Source organism: Macadamia integrifolia, unplaced genomic scaffold (assembly GCF_013358625.1).
Source record: "Macadamia integrifolia cultivar HAES 741 unplaced genomic scaffold, SCU_Mint_v3 scaffold2759, whole genome shotgun sequence".
Lineage (NCBI taxonomy): Eukaryota > Viridiplantae > Streptophyta > Magnoliopsida > Proteales > Proteaceae > Macadamia > Macadamia integrifolia.
Genome location: NW_024868943.1, coordinates 32,659 through 46,306, shown reverse-complemented (window position 1 = coordinate 46,306; position 13,648 = coordinate 32,659). Strand labels below are relative to the sequence as shown.

At 36.2% G+C, this 13,648-nt stretch overlaps 1 protein-coding gene across 1 annotated transcript; it reads left to right on the top strand.

The window, feature by feature from the left end:
* Positions 1-11,542: 11,542 nt before the first annotated feature.
* Positions 11,543-12,112, top strand: LOC122067213 (small polypeptide DEVIL 16-like). The gene has a single exon (XM_042631052.1). It carries the CDS (start codon positions 11,683-11,685, stop codon positions 11,830-11,832), a length of 150 nt encoding a protein of 49 aa, XP_042486986.1. The 5' UTR covers positions 11,543-11,682; the 3' UTR covers positions 11,833-12,112.
* Positions 12,113-13,648: the final 1,536 nt, after the last annotated feature.

Sequence of the window (13,648 nt, the reverse complement as noted above, 5' to 3'; positions counted from 1 at the left end):
GGTACAAATTTTTCCCTGTTGATGCTTCCCTGTGTGTTCTTATTGTTCCCCCGGGTGTTGATATAGGGGCCTCACCCTTGCACAAAAAACTCTCCCTCAGGAAAAATTTAATGATTTACAAAATATGAATAAAATATTAAGAAAAAAGAAAGGTAAAATAATCATCACTAACCAATTATTTGATTTACAAGTGTATTTCTTTAACAACAAACTTTCAAATAAGAGAGAGAGATGAACATCGGTATAAAAAAATATGGGAAAAGAATCTCTATGATGTTGGGTAGGGTATGCTAACACTTCTATGTCTATCTCATTTATCCTCCCACAAAATGACCTGATTACCCTTCAAAATATGATATTATTTTGTCTCACCTCATTAGTACACTCCTGTATGCCACTTGCTCGAAAAACCCTCTCTTAGGGAAAATATTTTGTTCGGGAACACCAGAACTTTCTGTGTATATCTCTCTCATCCCCTCTTAGAAAATGACATCTCTACTCCTCTATGGGAGAGAAGAAAGACACAGAAAATGCTAGCATAGGCCACGCTTCCGCACATAAAATCCTCCCCAACAAATATGTACCATTTTTATGTTCTCTTTATTTTATTTTATTTTATTTTTTCCTCCTCCATCCTTCTACTAAATTTTAATGTAGTAGGGATTTGATCCACTCCCGTCCTGTCCCAACACCACTTTTCAACGAATCTGATGGAAAATTTACCTGTCCGATGATGCTGGACACGTGTAACTTTATCGACTGGCAACTTCTAATCCAAAGGTCTAGATCTTGCCGCATGGCATTAGTACAAGACAGTTGTTGGTAGGTGGCCTACTGTCGTAGACAATCCTACTCATTGTTGCGTTTGGCACTGGAGAAGAAGATTGGGGATTACAACAACTGCTTAGTGCAGTTGGTGAGCTGTGGTGTGTATAAAACCCATGCTCACTAGGAGGTCTCGAGTTCGAGTCTCCTAGCTGTTACCTACTTCCCTCCCTACTTATCAAAAAAAAAAAAAAAAAAAAAAAAAAAAAAGAAGAAGAAGATTGGGGATGAACGTGTAAAGGTCAAACCATTGAGAATACGTGGCCTAATGAAATCCTTCCACCTGGTTGTTTAACGTTGACTTTATGTTATGAGAGAGACTTGAACCACATCCATATGATGGCTTAGAGATTAGGGTTTAAGAGATGGTTAAGGTTAACAACCCAAATAAAACTTCAATTAGTTTTAAATTATTTTGTTAAAAGACAAAACTGACCTCCACAAAACCATTAATGATACCTACGGCCTTATGGTTAATTTGTTCCCGATCCAACCGGAGTAATCCTGGCCAGGTCAGTGCCATGGTTTCAAAAACAGATCAGAATTGGTCGGTTCACATAAGAATTGGTCGACCCCAATTTCGATTGTGTTTTATTCCTGCAAACCCTCTTTTGAATCGGCCATGGGTTTATTCGATTTCATTTTTTATTTTTTTTTTCCATATTTTCTTCTTTTAGTCAGTGAAAATGGTAGGAAATCAATGAAACATACTACTTATAGCAAGATTTACAAGTATTTTGAATAAAAAAAACTCCGAAAAATCATAAATCAGTAGAAATCCATGCTTCCTCCCGATTTCAATTTATAGGGTTCCATCTGTTTCGGTCGATTTCAACTGATTCAAAATGCCAAATTCGGATTATAATCTATGGAGGCTAATAGTGTGTCAGATTCTAGGTTCTTAAACCTGGGTTGGGTGGGAAATGAATTTTTTTGAGTTAATTTGACTATTCATTGCACGATTAAAAGCCGGTCTAAGTTTTGGGTTGGGTTGCCAACCCAAACCTGCCCATCGCTGGCTTTAATGGACCATCATTTAGATCTCTATTAATTATAATTTTCTAATTAAATGAGAAACAAGTTAGGACTGATTAATGTCAAATCGAAATTGAACTAAACCAAGTAGGTTCGCTTTGAGTATCGATTTTTAGAACAAATTCAGCTCTCAATTCAGTTCTGGATCACACCAACACACACCCTTAGCTTAAGTATCATTAAGAGATTAATAACTACATGGGTTTGATAGTAGAAAGCAAAGTAGTGAAGAATTTGACTTTGGAAAACTTGGGAAATAGCAAAATGGAACTAATGGAGAACACGGGTATCACCTCACCTGTTCTGGTCAAAAAGACACCTCTTCTTACAAGTTACAACTATGATTCACAGACCAACAACTATGCCAGCCATGAGCAGCTGTGTGGGCAGCTTAGTCACGAGCCCATATAAGAACTCCTCTTCTTCACTTTTCATATATCTCCAAAACCCTTATAAACCACTCACTCTCACCTCTCCCTCTCCCTCTCCATCTCCCCCTCTCTCTCAAAGAATGTCTGCTACTACTCCTCACCATCCCTCCATTCTTCTCTTCCTCTTCCTCATCCTTTTACTATTATCCCCTCCTGATGATCTCATCATCGCCACTTCCTCACTGAGAGTTGCACTTGCAATAAGGCCTTTGGCTTCTGAATCAAAGAACTACACCACCTTAGAACCAAAACTACCTGATCACAAGAGACATGTCTTTGACCAAGATGGAGAGATCAAGAGCTGTCTACCAAAAGGGCTCCGGCATTCATCGGGTCCTAGTCGATATGTGAACTATCATACCCTTGGCTCTGATACACCTTGTGCTTCAGATAAAAAGTATGTGAAACCATGAAGAATGATCAATTTGATGGTGTGGTTTTTGGGTAATATATATGATATGTAATGTGGTGAATTACTAATGTTAGTGGCCACTAATATAGGTGAATGGGAGATGGAGATGTAAGATTTCTCAATCCTATTCATAGTGATATATATAAAAATGTGTATGTTTGATATAGTTATTGAATTCTGATTAATAAGAAACTTTTCATTTTTATTTTTAGGCACTGTTTGTATTAATAGTATGTGGTACTCCTGTTATTGCTTCCAAAAACTAAATTTTTAGACCAGAGTTTTTCTTACGCCACAGTGAAGGGGAATCTGTTGATTGCGGGGCTTCAAATGTGCGTAGGAGGATATCAGGAGGGTATTTTAAGGAACATATTAAAACCTCATAGAGGTTTGTGAACCCTAACTAGAATGGTGTGGTGAACCTTCCAATTGCCTGCTTGCGCGGTGGAGAAAAACTCTCTTACACTTTTTATTATTTCCCAATGAAGAACTGAAAATCATTTGTTTTCTAATCAGACCTGGTGAGCTGGTTGAACCAAGCTAAATTGATACTGATTCCTTTCCCTTGAGAACCAGATTCTAATAAAATGTGTTGAATTTGGTCAAAAAATGGGTCAAAATTTTGGCCTTTTGAGGTTTTCAACTGGATTGAATTCCTCTGTGGTGCAGCAAGGTGTCTAGCGTACATTTAACGGTCAGAAACGCTCAGGCATGGATCTCAAGGCGGTCTCACGTAGCCCAAGGCTTTTATGGACTTTGGATGTGCATCAGACGCCCTATTGCACCACAGAGGATCAAAGTCCCTTCCAACTTCCCGTAATCATTTACCCATTTGGGCTCTATTTGGTTGCAAGAGAAATAAAATAATTCCCTAAGAAGTAAAATGCAATTTCCAGGATGATTCAGTTTAGGTACCTAGTTGCAAGAAAATTCAAAATATTTTCTAGGAAGTGAAATATATTTTACAAGAAATACAAATATTTCTCTTCACTTTTCTTTCCCTTATTTCCCTTTCAACCAAACAAAGCCCTTGATTGACTTGTTCGAGAAAAATACAACTGGGTTAAACTAGGGCGAACCGAAATTAACACCAATTAGGTGGTTGGATGTTTGGTCCAAAATCCCCTTTGTCATTTACAAAAACACCCTTTACTTGGTTGATGATTGGCGAACACCCAAAAGATGAAGATCATTGCCGGTGGTGACATCTTCGTCAGAAGCCAAATTGAGTTGTGGTTTGGGGATTGTCTGTCAGATTTGAGATATAGCTAATCAAGGAGATTCAGGATACTAAATGGAGTCACGGGAGGTATCACAAAGTATCACCAAAAATTCACAATTTTCTGCTTTCTCTGATGCAAGTTAAGGTGGATTTTGAAGCGGTTCACACTTCACAGTTTCACAGTTTCACAGTTTCAATTATTTATTTGAATTTTAGGCTATGTTTGGATGTCAAGAAAAAAGGGAAAAAAAAAATAGTACAAAAAGACATAAACTCTATATCAATGAATTTTGTGTTTTTACCACACGAAAGAGTAATATGGTAATTGTAAACATTGGATGTCCAGGGTATGATTTTTATTGGCCATATATCTTCTTGTATATAGATATACCCAAGCATTTAGGGGATGGTATTGGTATCGGTCTATCACAACCCTTTTTATTTTTAAAAGTACTATTTTTTTACCATTTTACTCCTGAAATGATATGGAACACCAATCCGGATTGGTCAGGGATTGGGGATCGGTTTCAGCTGATACCAATCCGATATGACTGATATGACCGAAATTAGACCGATACTTGAAACCATGGATATACCTTCCTGTATAAGTCCTGCACACCCCCCGCCCTCTCCCAACATTAACCCTTTACGTTTTCAATATAGTGCCAAAGCACTTGGAAACTCAGATTAGTTGAAACTTGACATGTAAACGCCTCGAGGTCCACTTATACACAAAATTTCAGTCTCATTAGACTCATGTTATGTTTTGATCACGGCCTGACATGTATGCTGGTGATATCGATGCCAATACCATGAATTAACCTTGATATAGGGGGTTCACATTATGAAGAAGGGGAGAGTGTTAGAAAATTACAGGTAAGAGAGAATGTATGAGAGTACACATACCATATACCACCGGCAGCGTGTGAATCATTTTCTCAATATTTTTTTTTAGTAGAATTTCTCAAAAGATTAATACAAGTATTACGAGACCAAGCCCATCTAATGTTGCAGTAGTATGGTTTCAAGTATCAGTTCTATTGGATCGGTATCGGTTGAGATTGATCCTCGATCCCTAACCTATTTGATTCGGTTATCTGGATCGATTTAGGGGTAAAATAATAAAAAAAATTAATACTTTTTTATAAAAAGCAGGGTAAAATCGTCTGATACCCACCGATCTGATCCGGATTGATATCGACAGAGACCGATACCGATACTGATACCATCCCTTAAATCCTTGTGCAGTACACTAGCTGTACAGAGTACGGCGTCTAAGATGCATGTGTAAGCATGATAGAGTAATTTGTGGCCGTAGAAAGAGCACTAATTACAAGAACCGAAAAATCGAACAAGGAAAATCTATCCAGTGGATGCAAATTATAGGATTTGTGGGCCAGTTATCCCTATTTAATAGGATCAACGATGAATGATCGAGAACTATCGAAGAAGTAAATTAATAGAGCAAAACCAAATAATTTAAATTAAAAATTTAGACCGCATATAGATCGAATGAAACAAAACTGGTCTGATTCAGTTTCATCTTGAGGTTGTGAAAAGTATTCGAGTTCGAGTCTGATTTTGATTTGTACATATTGTATACCAACCCAATTGACAATAATGAATGATTCTTTAATCACCATGGGTGAAGAAAATTCGATTCTATTATTATTATTACTACTTTTTAATTTAAATCTCATTGATTTTAAAGGACCAAAAATAATCATATATTTAAATGAAGTTGAAACAGATATACGTTTTGGGCTGTCATCCTAGTTGGTCCATGGGACCTTGATAAGAATAGATGGAAAAAAAATAGTTTGCATCTCCCTAGCTTCCGGATGTAAGCAAAGGGCTTCAAGATTCGGCTCCTCTCTAGTGCGTTGGGCGCTCAAAGTTGCATCCAATGGCAATGAGGATTCGGACATGCACCCCAATACATGTGTGTGCACCCTTAGATCCTTCAAATCGTCAAATGTCATGTTGGGTGCCCAATGCATTGGAGAAGGTCTTTTTCTAGGGCCTCATTAGAGTGAGTAAGAACGATTCCTTTGAATAATTTCAAGGTTGTGTGTCTAAAAGTGTTCCAAAGTTCTGGTGAAAGACAATAGAAGAAAAAAAAATGGTGAAGAGTTCTTTGTTTCAAAGTGTGGTTCCTACATTAGCATGAAGTCAATGGGAGAACATGTGAAAACATCAATAAGGTAGGATTTTTCACTTTTCATAAGAGGTGAAATGATCATTTTACCCCTCCCCATGTGTCTAGGCACAATCCCCACATTTAAGAATAAAGTCCTTATTCCCAAAAGGAAAAATAGAAAAAAAATGCTACCACATCTCATGATCTCTGCAATAAGAAACAAAAGGGACGAAATGATGATCCCACCTCTATAAAATACAAAATACCCACTTCTTATTAATCCCTCAATGACCCCTCATTGACCCTCTATTGATGCAAGGGTCACCGACCATGTATCGTTATTCTTCTTTCTCTCAAAAAAATTTAATAACCATGGAAAGTTGAGTTTACCAGGAAAACTAAAATATAAAAAGTGGAGAAAGGCACGAATCCCACCGCAAGTGGTCCATCTAATTCTTCTTTGGCTTTTTGACCGATTAAATCAGATGTCTGTGGCTGACCATCTGCACGTGTGCATGTATTGCTTCCACATAACCTAATACTGCCTCAGTAACCGTAACCACCCCATATACTTTGAGTGTGGATCAAGTCTTCGTATGATAATTATTCGCATACGATGTTTGATTTACACATGGACTTCACTTAGAATAAAAATCAATTAAAAGAAGAGAGAAATTAAGTGAAATCCATGTGTAAATCAAACACCATATGAGAATCATACTCTTTATGATTCTTTACTTCCAAACAGAGGATAATTTGAAAAGAGGGGTAGGGATGTCTTTTTACATTATCTTTTCAAAATTAATCGGGTCTATGAAACACATCGTTGTGAATAAACTGAGCAGCACTCTTGTCGTCACAATAAGCTAAGTTGAGAAAACTAGTCGCAATCCTCAAGGAAAAAGTATAGCTAGATAAGTTTATAAGTTGCATCAGCAAGAGCATGGTACTCAGATCCAATACTAAACAAGTTCCTAAGAGACTAGAGAGTTGCTAAAAAGCAAACGATAGCTCATTGTTGAACAAAGATTAGTAGCATCGATCACATGTCCAGTCAGCATCAAAATAGACGCTCAACACAAGAGAGGACCTGAAGAGTACAATTAGCCATGGAAGAGTGTGCCTTTGACATAGGAGAGAATCCGAACAATAACAAAATGAGTGAATTGAGGGATAATCATAAATTGGCTTACAAGATGGACAGCATATAGGCAATGACAATACAATTAACTTTCAAATTGATACACAAAGCTCATAGCCTGGTATTGAAATCAAGAGTGTCAGTAGTTTTGTTATCAATGAACCTTGCACGGGATAACAAATCAGATGCATACTTGGCTTGCAACAACAAATATTCATCAATGGTAGATGAAATTTCAAGACCAAGAAAATAATGAAGTCCCAAAAGAAAGGGAAAAGGTTGGGTATGCCGCCGATATCAAGTATGCTAGCACCCATTGTGTCTATCTCTCTCTTCCCTTTTTTTGAAATGACCTTCAGATCCTTCCTGAATGATACTCCATCATGTGTTCCTATTGGTGCTATCCGCTAACATACTTGATATCGGCGGCATACTTATCCCTCTCCCCAAAAGAAAAAAACGTTGTTATACAAACTTGCCGAGAGACCAAACTCAGAGATTGTGGAATTAAACTTGGCAAGCCAATCATAATGAAGCTTGTTTAAGACCACAGAAAGCACGTTGTAAACAACACTCCTGGTGAGGATGATGAGGATATCACAGATGTGGCTTCATGTATATATTTTATTTTGAATATCACTATATAAGAAGGCATTTTTCATGTCCATCTGAAAAAGAGATCAATGACGGGCGACTATCACAAGAATGAGAGTTTAGACAGAGATCAATCGAACAAATGAGACAAAAGTTTCTTCATTCATACCTTTTGCTTCCCTCCTTTGATATCAAGCCCAAATACTTCATTGGTATCAATCGTGACTAATATTGATCAGCTATAAATCTGATTTTTTTTTTATAAAAAAGAAAATAAAATTAAAGGGTTTTTAATCTTAGACTGGATGGTCCCTTACGTTCATAAATGATCACCTGTCTTGTGTTCGGAGGTTACGAACCCACCAATTGATAAGTTCAGAAGTCTTGGCCCCAAAGATTTTCTGATCCAATAACTACAACTGCATTTCTTAATGGGCTTAATGGGAACTGATGAGATGCTCCATCTCCAACTGCCTTTCTTCTGCCATGTACTGATGATTCATTGCTGCTTAAATGATTTGTCATTCCAATGATTGAAATTCATATCACTACATGACAGAATAATATTTAAAAATAATTATTTCAAAAATAAAATAAAATAAAAAATAATCATTTCAGATTAGAAAAAAAATAGACAAGTGGCTAATTCTCATTTCTCACTAAAAATGATAAATTTTGGGGACATAGATGGTGGAATCCTAAGTATCCAAGGATTAATAGATCACCATGGTCCACTTCAATGTGGACATATTTTGCAATAAGGCTTTTAGTTGGAAGTACAAAATTACAATCCCAATAGGCATTAGGAGGACAAGTCACATTAGGGGTGTCAATTGATTGGTTTGGTTTGGTTTCGGTAGGGTTGAATCGGTTTCGGTGTAGGAATGAGGGAGACCAAATCAATCCATTAAGGAACTTCGGTTTTTTATCGATTTCGATTTTGATCCGATTTGGTTTCGATTTATTTCTGTTTTTCAATGTCGGGTTAATATCGGTTTAGATCGGTTTATTATTGGGCTTGAACCATAATGAAATATTACATTTATAACTTATAGTGATAAGATTTGACAAAAAAATAAACTTTAAATTTATGATTAAATCATGGTTTATCATTGTAGGGGAAAGATAATTAATATTGAAACCAATGGAGAACAAATTACTAAGAAGATACCTAATATTGAAATCACAAAATGAAGCCTATTATCCAATCATTCATTTAATTATCTCACTAGTTTTGTATAGTGAACAAGGAAATCAATGGAAGCATCATTACAATTTACAAATCAGTTTTTCTATTTATAACATAATATTCAATGATTTGTAACAATTCCTCTTACAAAAAAAAAAAAATTCCATAATACTATAAAAAAAAAAAAAAAAAAGTCAATTCACCAATTTATAATCTCATAATCATTTACTTTTTTATCGGTTTGGTTTCGAATTGGCTATTGGTCGGTTCGGTTTGGATCGGTTTTCAATCGGTCCCTGCATACCTCAGTCCAAAACCGATCCAATAAGGATCGGTTTCGTTCAATTTGGTTTTTATTGGTCGGTTTTGATCGGTTTTATCGGTTTGGGCTAGGTTTTGACACTCCTAAGTCCCATGAAGAAAGAAAAAAATCTAACTACTATCCGAGTTGCAACAGGTACTCACAGCCAAAGAAATAGAATAATTCACCTTCCCTCTTGGGATTACAAATATCTTCCTAGGTTATAGTATTTTCCAAAAAATACCCTTAAGATTCCTTTTTTTTACTGCAACCTAGGCAGCAGTCAAGTTTTGCTCATCAAGAAAGCTAGAATGTGAAAGATATTTTATCTTCTTCAAGGAGCCCCAAAGACTAGAATTTAGGGTAGGATTAATATTTTCAGATTCCCCCTTCAGCTCTTCCTCTACAAACCTTGAATTATATGTGATTAGGGTTAGGGATGTGCCTCTTTTAACTTTGAAGTAGTTCCAGTTCCATTAGTTCTTAATTTGTCTATCTATTCTGGAACCATTGGGAGAATCTGACCAAAGCCAACTTAAACCAATAAGCAAATTGCTTTCAAAAATTAGATATAGAAATGGATCAATGATTTAATGGGTGGTCTGATTCCGATTCCTAGAGATTAAACTCCAGCTCGAATCTTGTCCTACATTGACACCCCTACCTCAGATAAATCACCTCTCTCTCTCTCTCTCCCCCTCTCTCTCTCAAACGAATTCAGGGTAGGATGTTATAGTGCTTATCCCATCATTTACCTTCCTTCCCTTTCCCCCGTTGTCCCACTCCATTACATGCGAGACCTCCACCCCCACAACTATCTCACTCCATACTCCCTTGTAAACAAACGGATCCTCAGTTAATTATAGGACCTGAGCCCTTAGTGAAACTATATGGGTCCCAATCCATTCTAACAATACAATACATGATGATACAACCTCTTTGAAATTGAGATTGGCTTAATTTATTTATTGGCAAAGGTTCTTTAACCTAATCGTGAAAACCCTCTCTCTCTCTCTCTCTCTCTCTCTCTCTCTCTCTCTCTTTTCTCCTTACATGAAATGATCTATTTGTGAAACCATTTTATCACCTTCATTAGTATACTCTATTATGCCACTTGCTCATAAAACCCTCTCCCTTTATTTATTTACATGGGGAAGGAACGATCCCTAGTCACAAGTGCAATATTCATGGATGTTTTAACAGCAATGGCGGTCTTGCAAAAAATTTCTGGATAGTTCATCATGGGCAATTACACATATCTACCGTGAGGCTAATTGTATTGCTAACAAGTTTGCAAAGCATGTCACTACTGCCATTTCTTCTATAGCCTGGGAAACAAGTCTTTTTATTGTTGACAATGTAAGTTGGAACACTCAGTTGAGGCCCAGACGCAAGTTCTCACAAGTTATTTCGTTGTTTTTAGATTGAGTTGTTAGTCGGTTGATGATTATGCCGAAGGTAATATCAACTCAACATGAATGTAATCTTTATTCTTTCTCCATCTTCAATAAAGTATTCTTGCTAACTCTTAGAAAAAAAAAAAAAAAAAAACTCCCTAGCTAGTCACGCAGTCTTTACTCCAGACACAGAGGGGGCGAAATGATGCCCCTAACCCTGTTAAAAATATAAAAACCCACCCTATTTACTGATGCCCATGTGCACTCCCTAATTGACCCCTTCACTAACGTAAAACTGCACGACCAAAGAGCATTCTTTATCCTCTTATTTATACTTAAGATAGTTTAACAGACTAGATCCATGACTAAACTAAACAACCTAAATATTCCCTCAATACTCCAAACTCTTTCATTATCGAGATCTAACACGTGACCTAGTACTTCAACACTTTCAAAGAAACTAACTTCTGTTTTTCCCATTAATTAGTTTTTAAGAGTTTGGACCATTTTAAGTAAGTGTGAAAGCCGTAATTAAAGTACTAAGTACACAGACTAGTGTGGGACTACACACACAGTCCATCTCCAATCACAGAAGCCTTGAAGACCCAACCAATTAATTACCCATTTGATACCCTTAGTACAGTATATTTCGTAGCCCATTGGAGGAGAATTTAGTAATTCCAATCTCTGACATCTCTGATCAACTAATACTGTATTGATGATAATTGTTTAATGATAACCTCGTTATTCTCTAACTCTTATGGTAATTAAAGTTTTTATGAGAAGAAGAAAGGGAGAATCCCAAGAGGGTTAAGACTTATAAATACCACAATCTATCTCTTCCACTTCATCTCAGTACTCAACTCTTTGCTGGTCCTCTCATTTTTTCTTCTTTAAACGAGAGCACTTGTACTAGTTGCAGTGATTACTGAGTAGTGTTAGAAGCATAAGAAGAAGAAGTGTTTCAAGTTTCAAGTTGCTGGTCTCCATTAATCATGGCCACCAAAGAAGACAACGACACAGGGTTCTGTAGATCTTTTGGGCAAAGGTGCAGTCGGCTGGTGAAGGAGCAGAGAGCCAAATTCTACATTCTAAGGCGCTGTGTCACGATGCTCTTGTGCTGGCATGAGTGTGGCGACTCTTGATGTTTGCGGCCGCCGGTGGCTCAATTTCCGACCATCTGATCTATTTTTATGAGTGTAAATAATATATAGATACACCAAAAGGGTCTTTGATTTTCTCTCTTTGTAGCTTATCTAAGACATATAGATTTCACGAGAAATATTTGTTCTTATGTATTGAGTACCCCGATGTGAAGACTTACAAGTATTTTTAATGACTAGCTTTTAAGGATGAATTCTATCCAATATCCCTAATGCATGTTAGGGTAGGTCTCCACTTCCGGAGTTTCTATCATTCATTCCTTAATTTCTCTTCTCTTTGTTGTTTCCTCTTTTGGAATTTAAGTCCATACATAACAAATGAAAGAACCCACTTTGGACAATATTATCAAACTGGGTCTTTAGGGTTTTCCCTAATTAGAAATCTGAAACTCTCTCTCTCTCTCTTGATAAAGAAGTGGGTGTTAGCTTGGCCATGGCTGTTTTTGTTTGAAGTGTATGGATTAAGACAGAGAAAGAAAAAAGGTGAAATGATAGGAGGTTTGGATCCAATGTTCCCTTGTTTAATTACTTCCTCTTTTCTTGTTTTTGAAGAATATTTTCGTACAATTATAAGTGGAGATGTGGGACTATAAATGAGCTGGAAGTCTGGAACTGGGCAACATGGTCTCCATGTCAAGTTGAAAAACTTAAAATCAATATGACTGATCGATGCACCAGTAGAGGACATATAAAGTTGTAAAATTAAGATTAACCTAATTAGTATATAATCTCAATGCTATATCTAAATTTTTAAACTAAGTAATGAACCTTACCTTTAAAAATGACTTTCCCTTTATCTCACATTGTATTTGTGTGGTAGGATACAAATAGAAAAAAAGAGAAAATTAAAGTTTTTTTTTTTTTGGGGGGGTAAAATTTTACAATTTTATAAAGAAATTTAAGCGAAAATTTCTCTTCCCCCCAGTGAAAAGAATCAAGCAATTGCGGTATAGGTACCTTTAAATAGAACATTGGTCTAGTTTGGTGATGGGAAGCAAGAAAGAGTTTAGTATAGTAATCGATATCGATATTGATATCGCTAGAAGAGTTGAGAGAATAGAGCAAGAAATACATTAGCCAAAAACAGAGAAGTTTCAAATTCTCATACGAGATTGTATGCTTTTTCTCCATAACGTATCTCGTTTTGCATAAATATCATATTAGACCAAACGAGGAGAATAAGGATTCTCTTTGCTGGTGTAGTAAAAGGAATGAAGATTCCGCAACTAATTTCATTATGATTAAAGCTAATTCAAAACTTTCTATTATTTCCATTTTTCATGGAATCCTATCCAGCAACGAATTATGATTGCTCTCAAGGTGATTTCAAGTATAAATGAATATTCTCTTCCCCTCCCCCTTCCCCTTTTTTCACAAACAAACAATTAGAAAGTAAAATATCTCATGCTTTTTGTTTTCTTTTCTCCTTCTTTCTGGCAAATAAATTAAGATGGTAATTATAATTCAATTCTTCTAAAATAAAAATAGAAGAAAAGAGAGATTTTATATCAGCCATAACCAGAGTCTAATCCCAAACATAAAGTACCACTATAAACAAGAACAAATAAAAGGGTTTTCGACAGATGAGGCTTCATCGAGACTAATTAATACGTAGACAGTAAAGAGCATATGAATTAAAATATCTATATCTATATTAATATTAGTCTTGATTGATACTGATACTGATACTGATACAATACTGAAATGGATTGATTCAATAATTTTACCCTTGAATCGAACCATTACACTAATCTGATATGATACCAAATCTTTAAATCAATGATAGAGACTATAGAGT

Bases quoted from the DNA above. Each gene is read 5' to 3' on its own strand.
- LOC122067213 (XM_042631052.1), top strand. From the start codon at position 11,683: ATGGCCACCAAAGAAGACAACGACACAGGGTTCTGTAGATCTTTTGGG.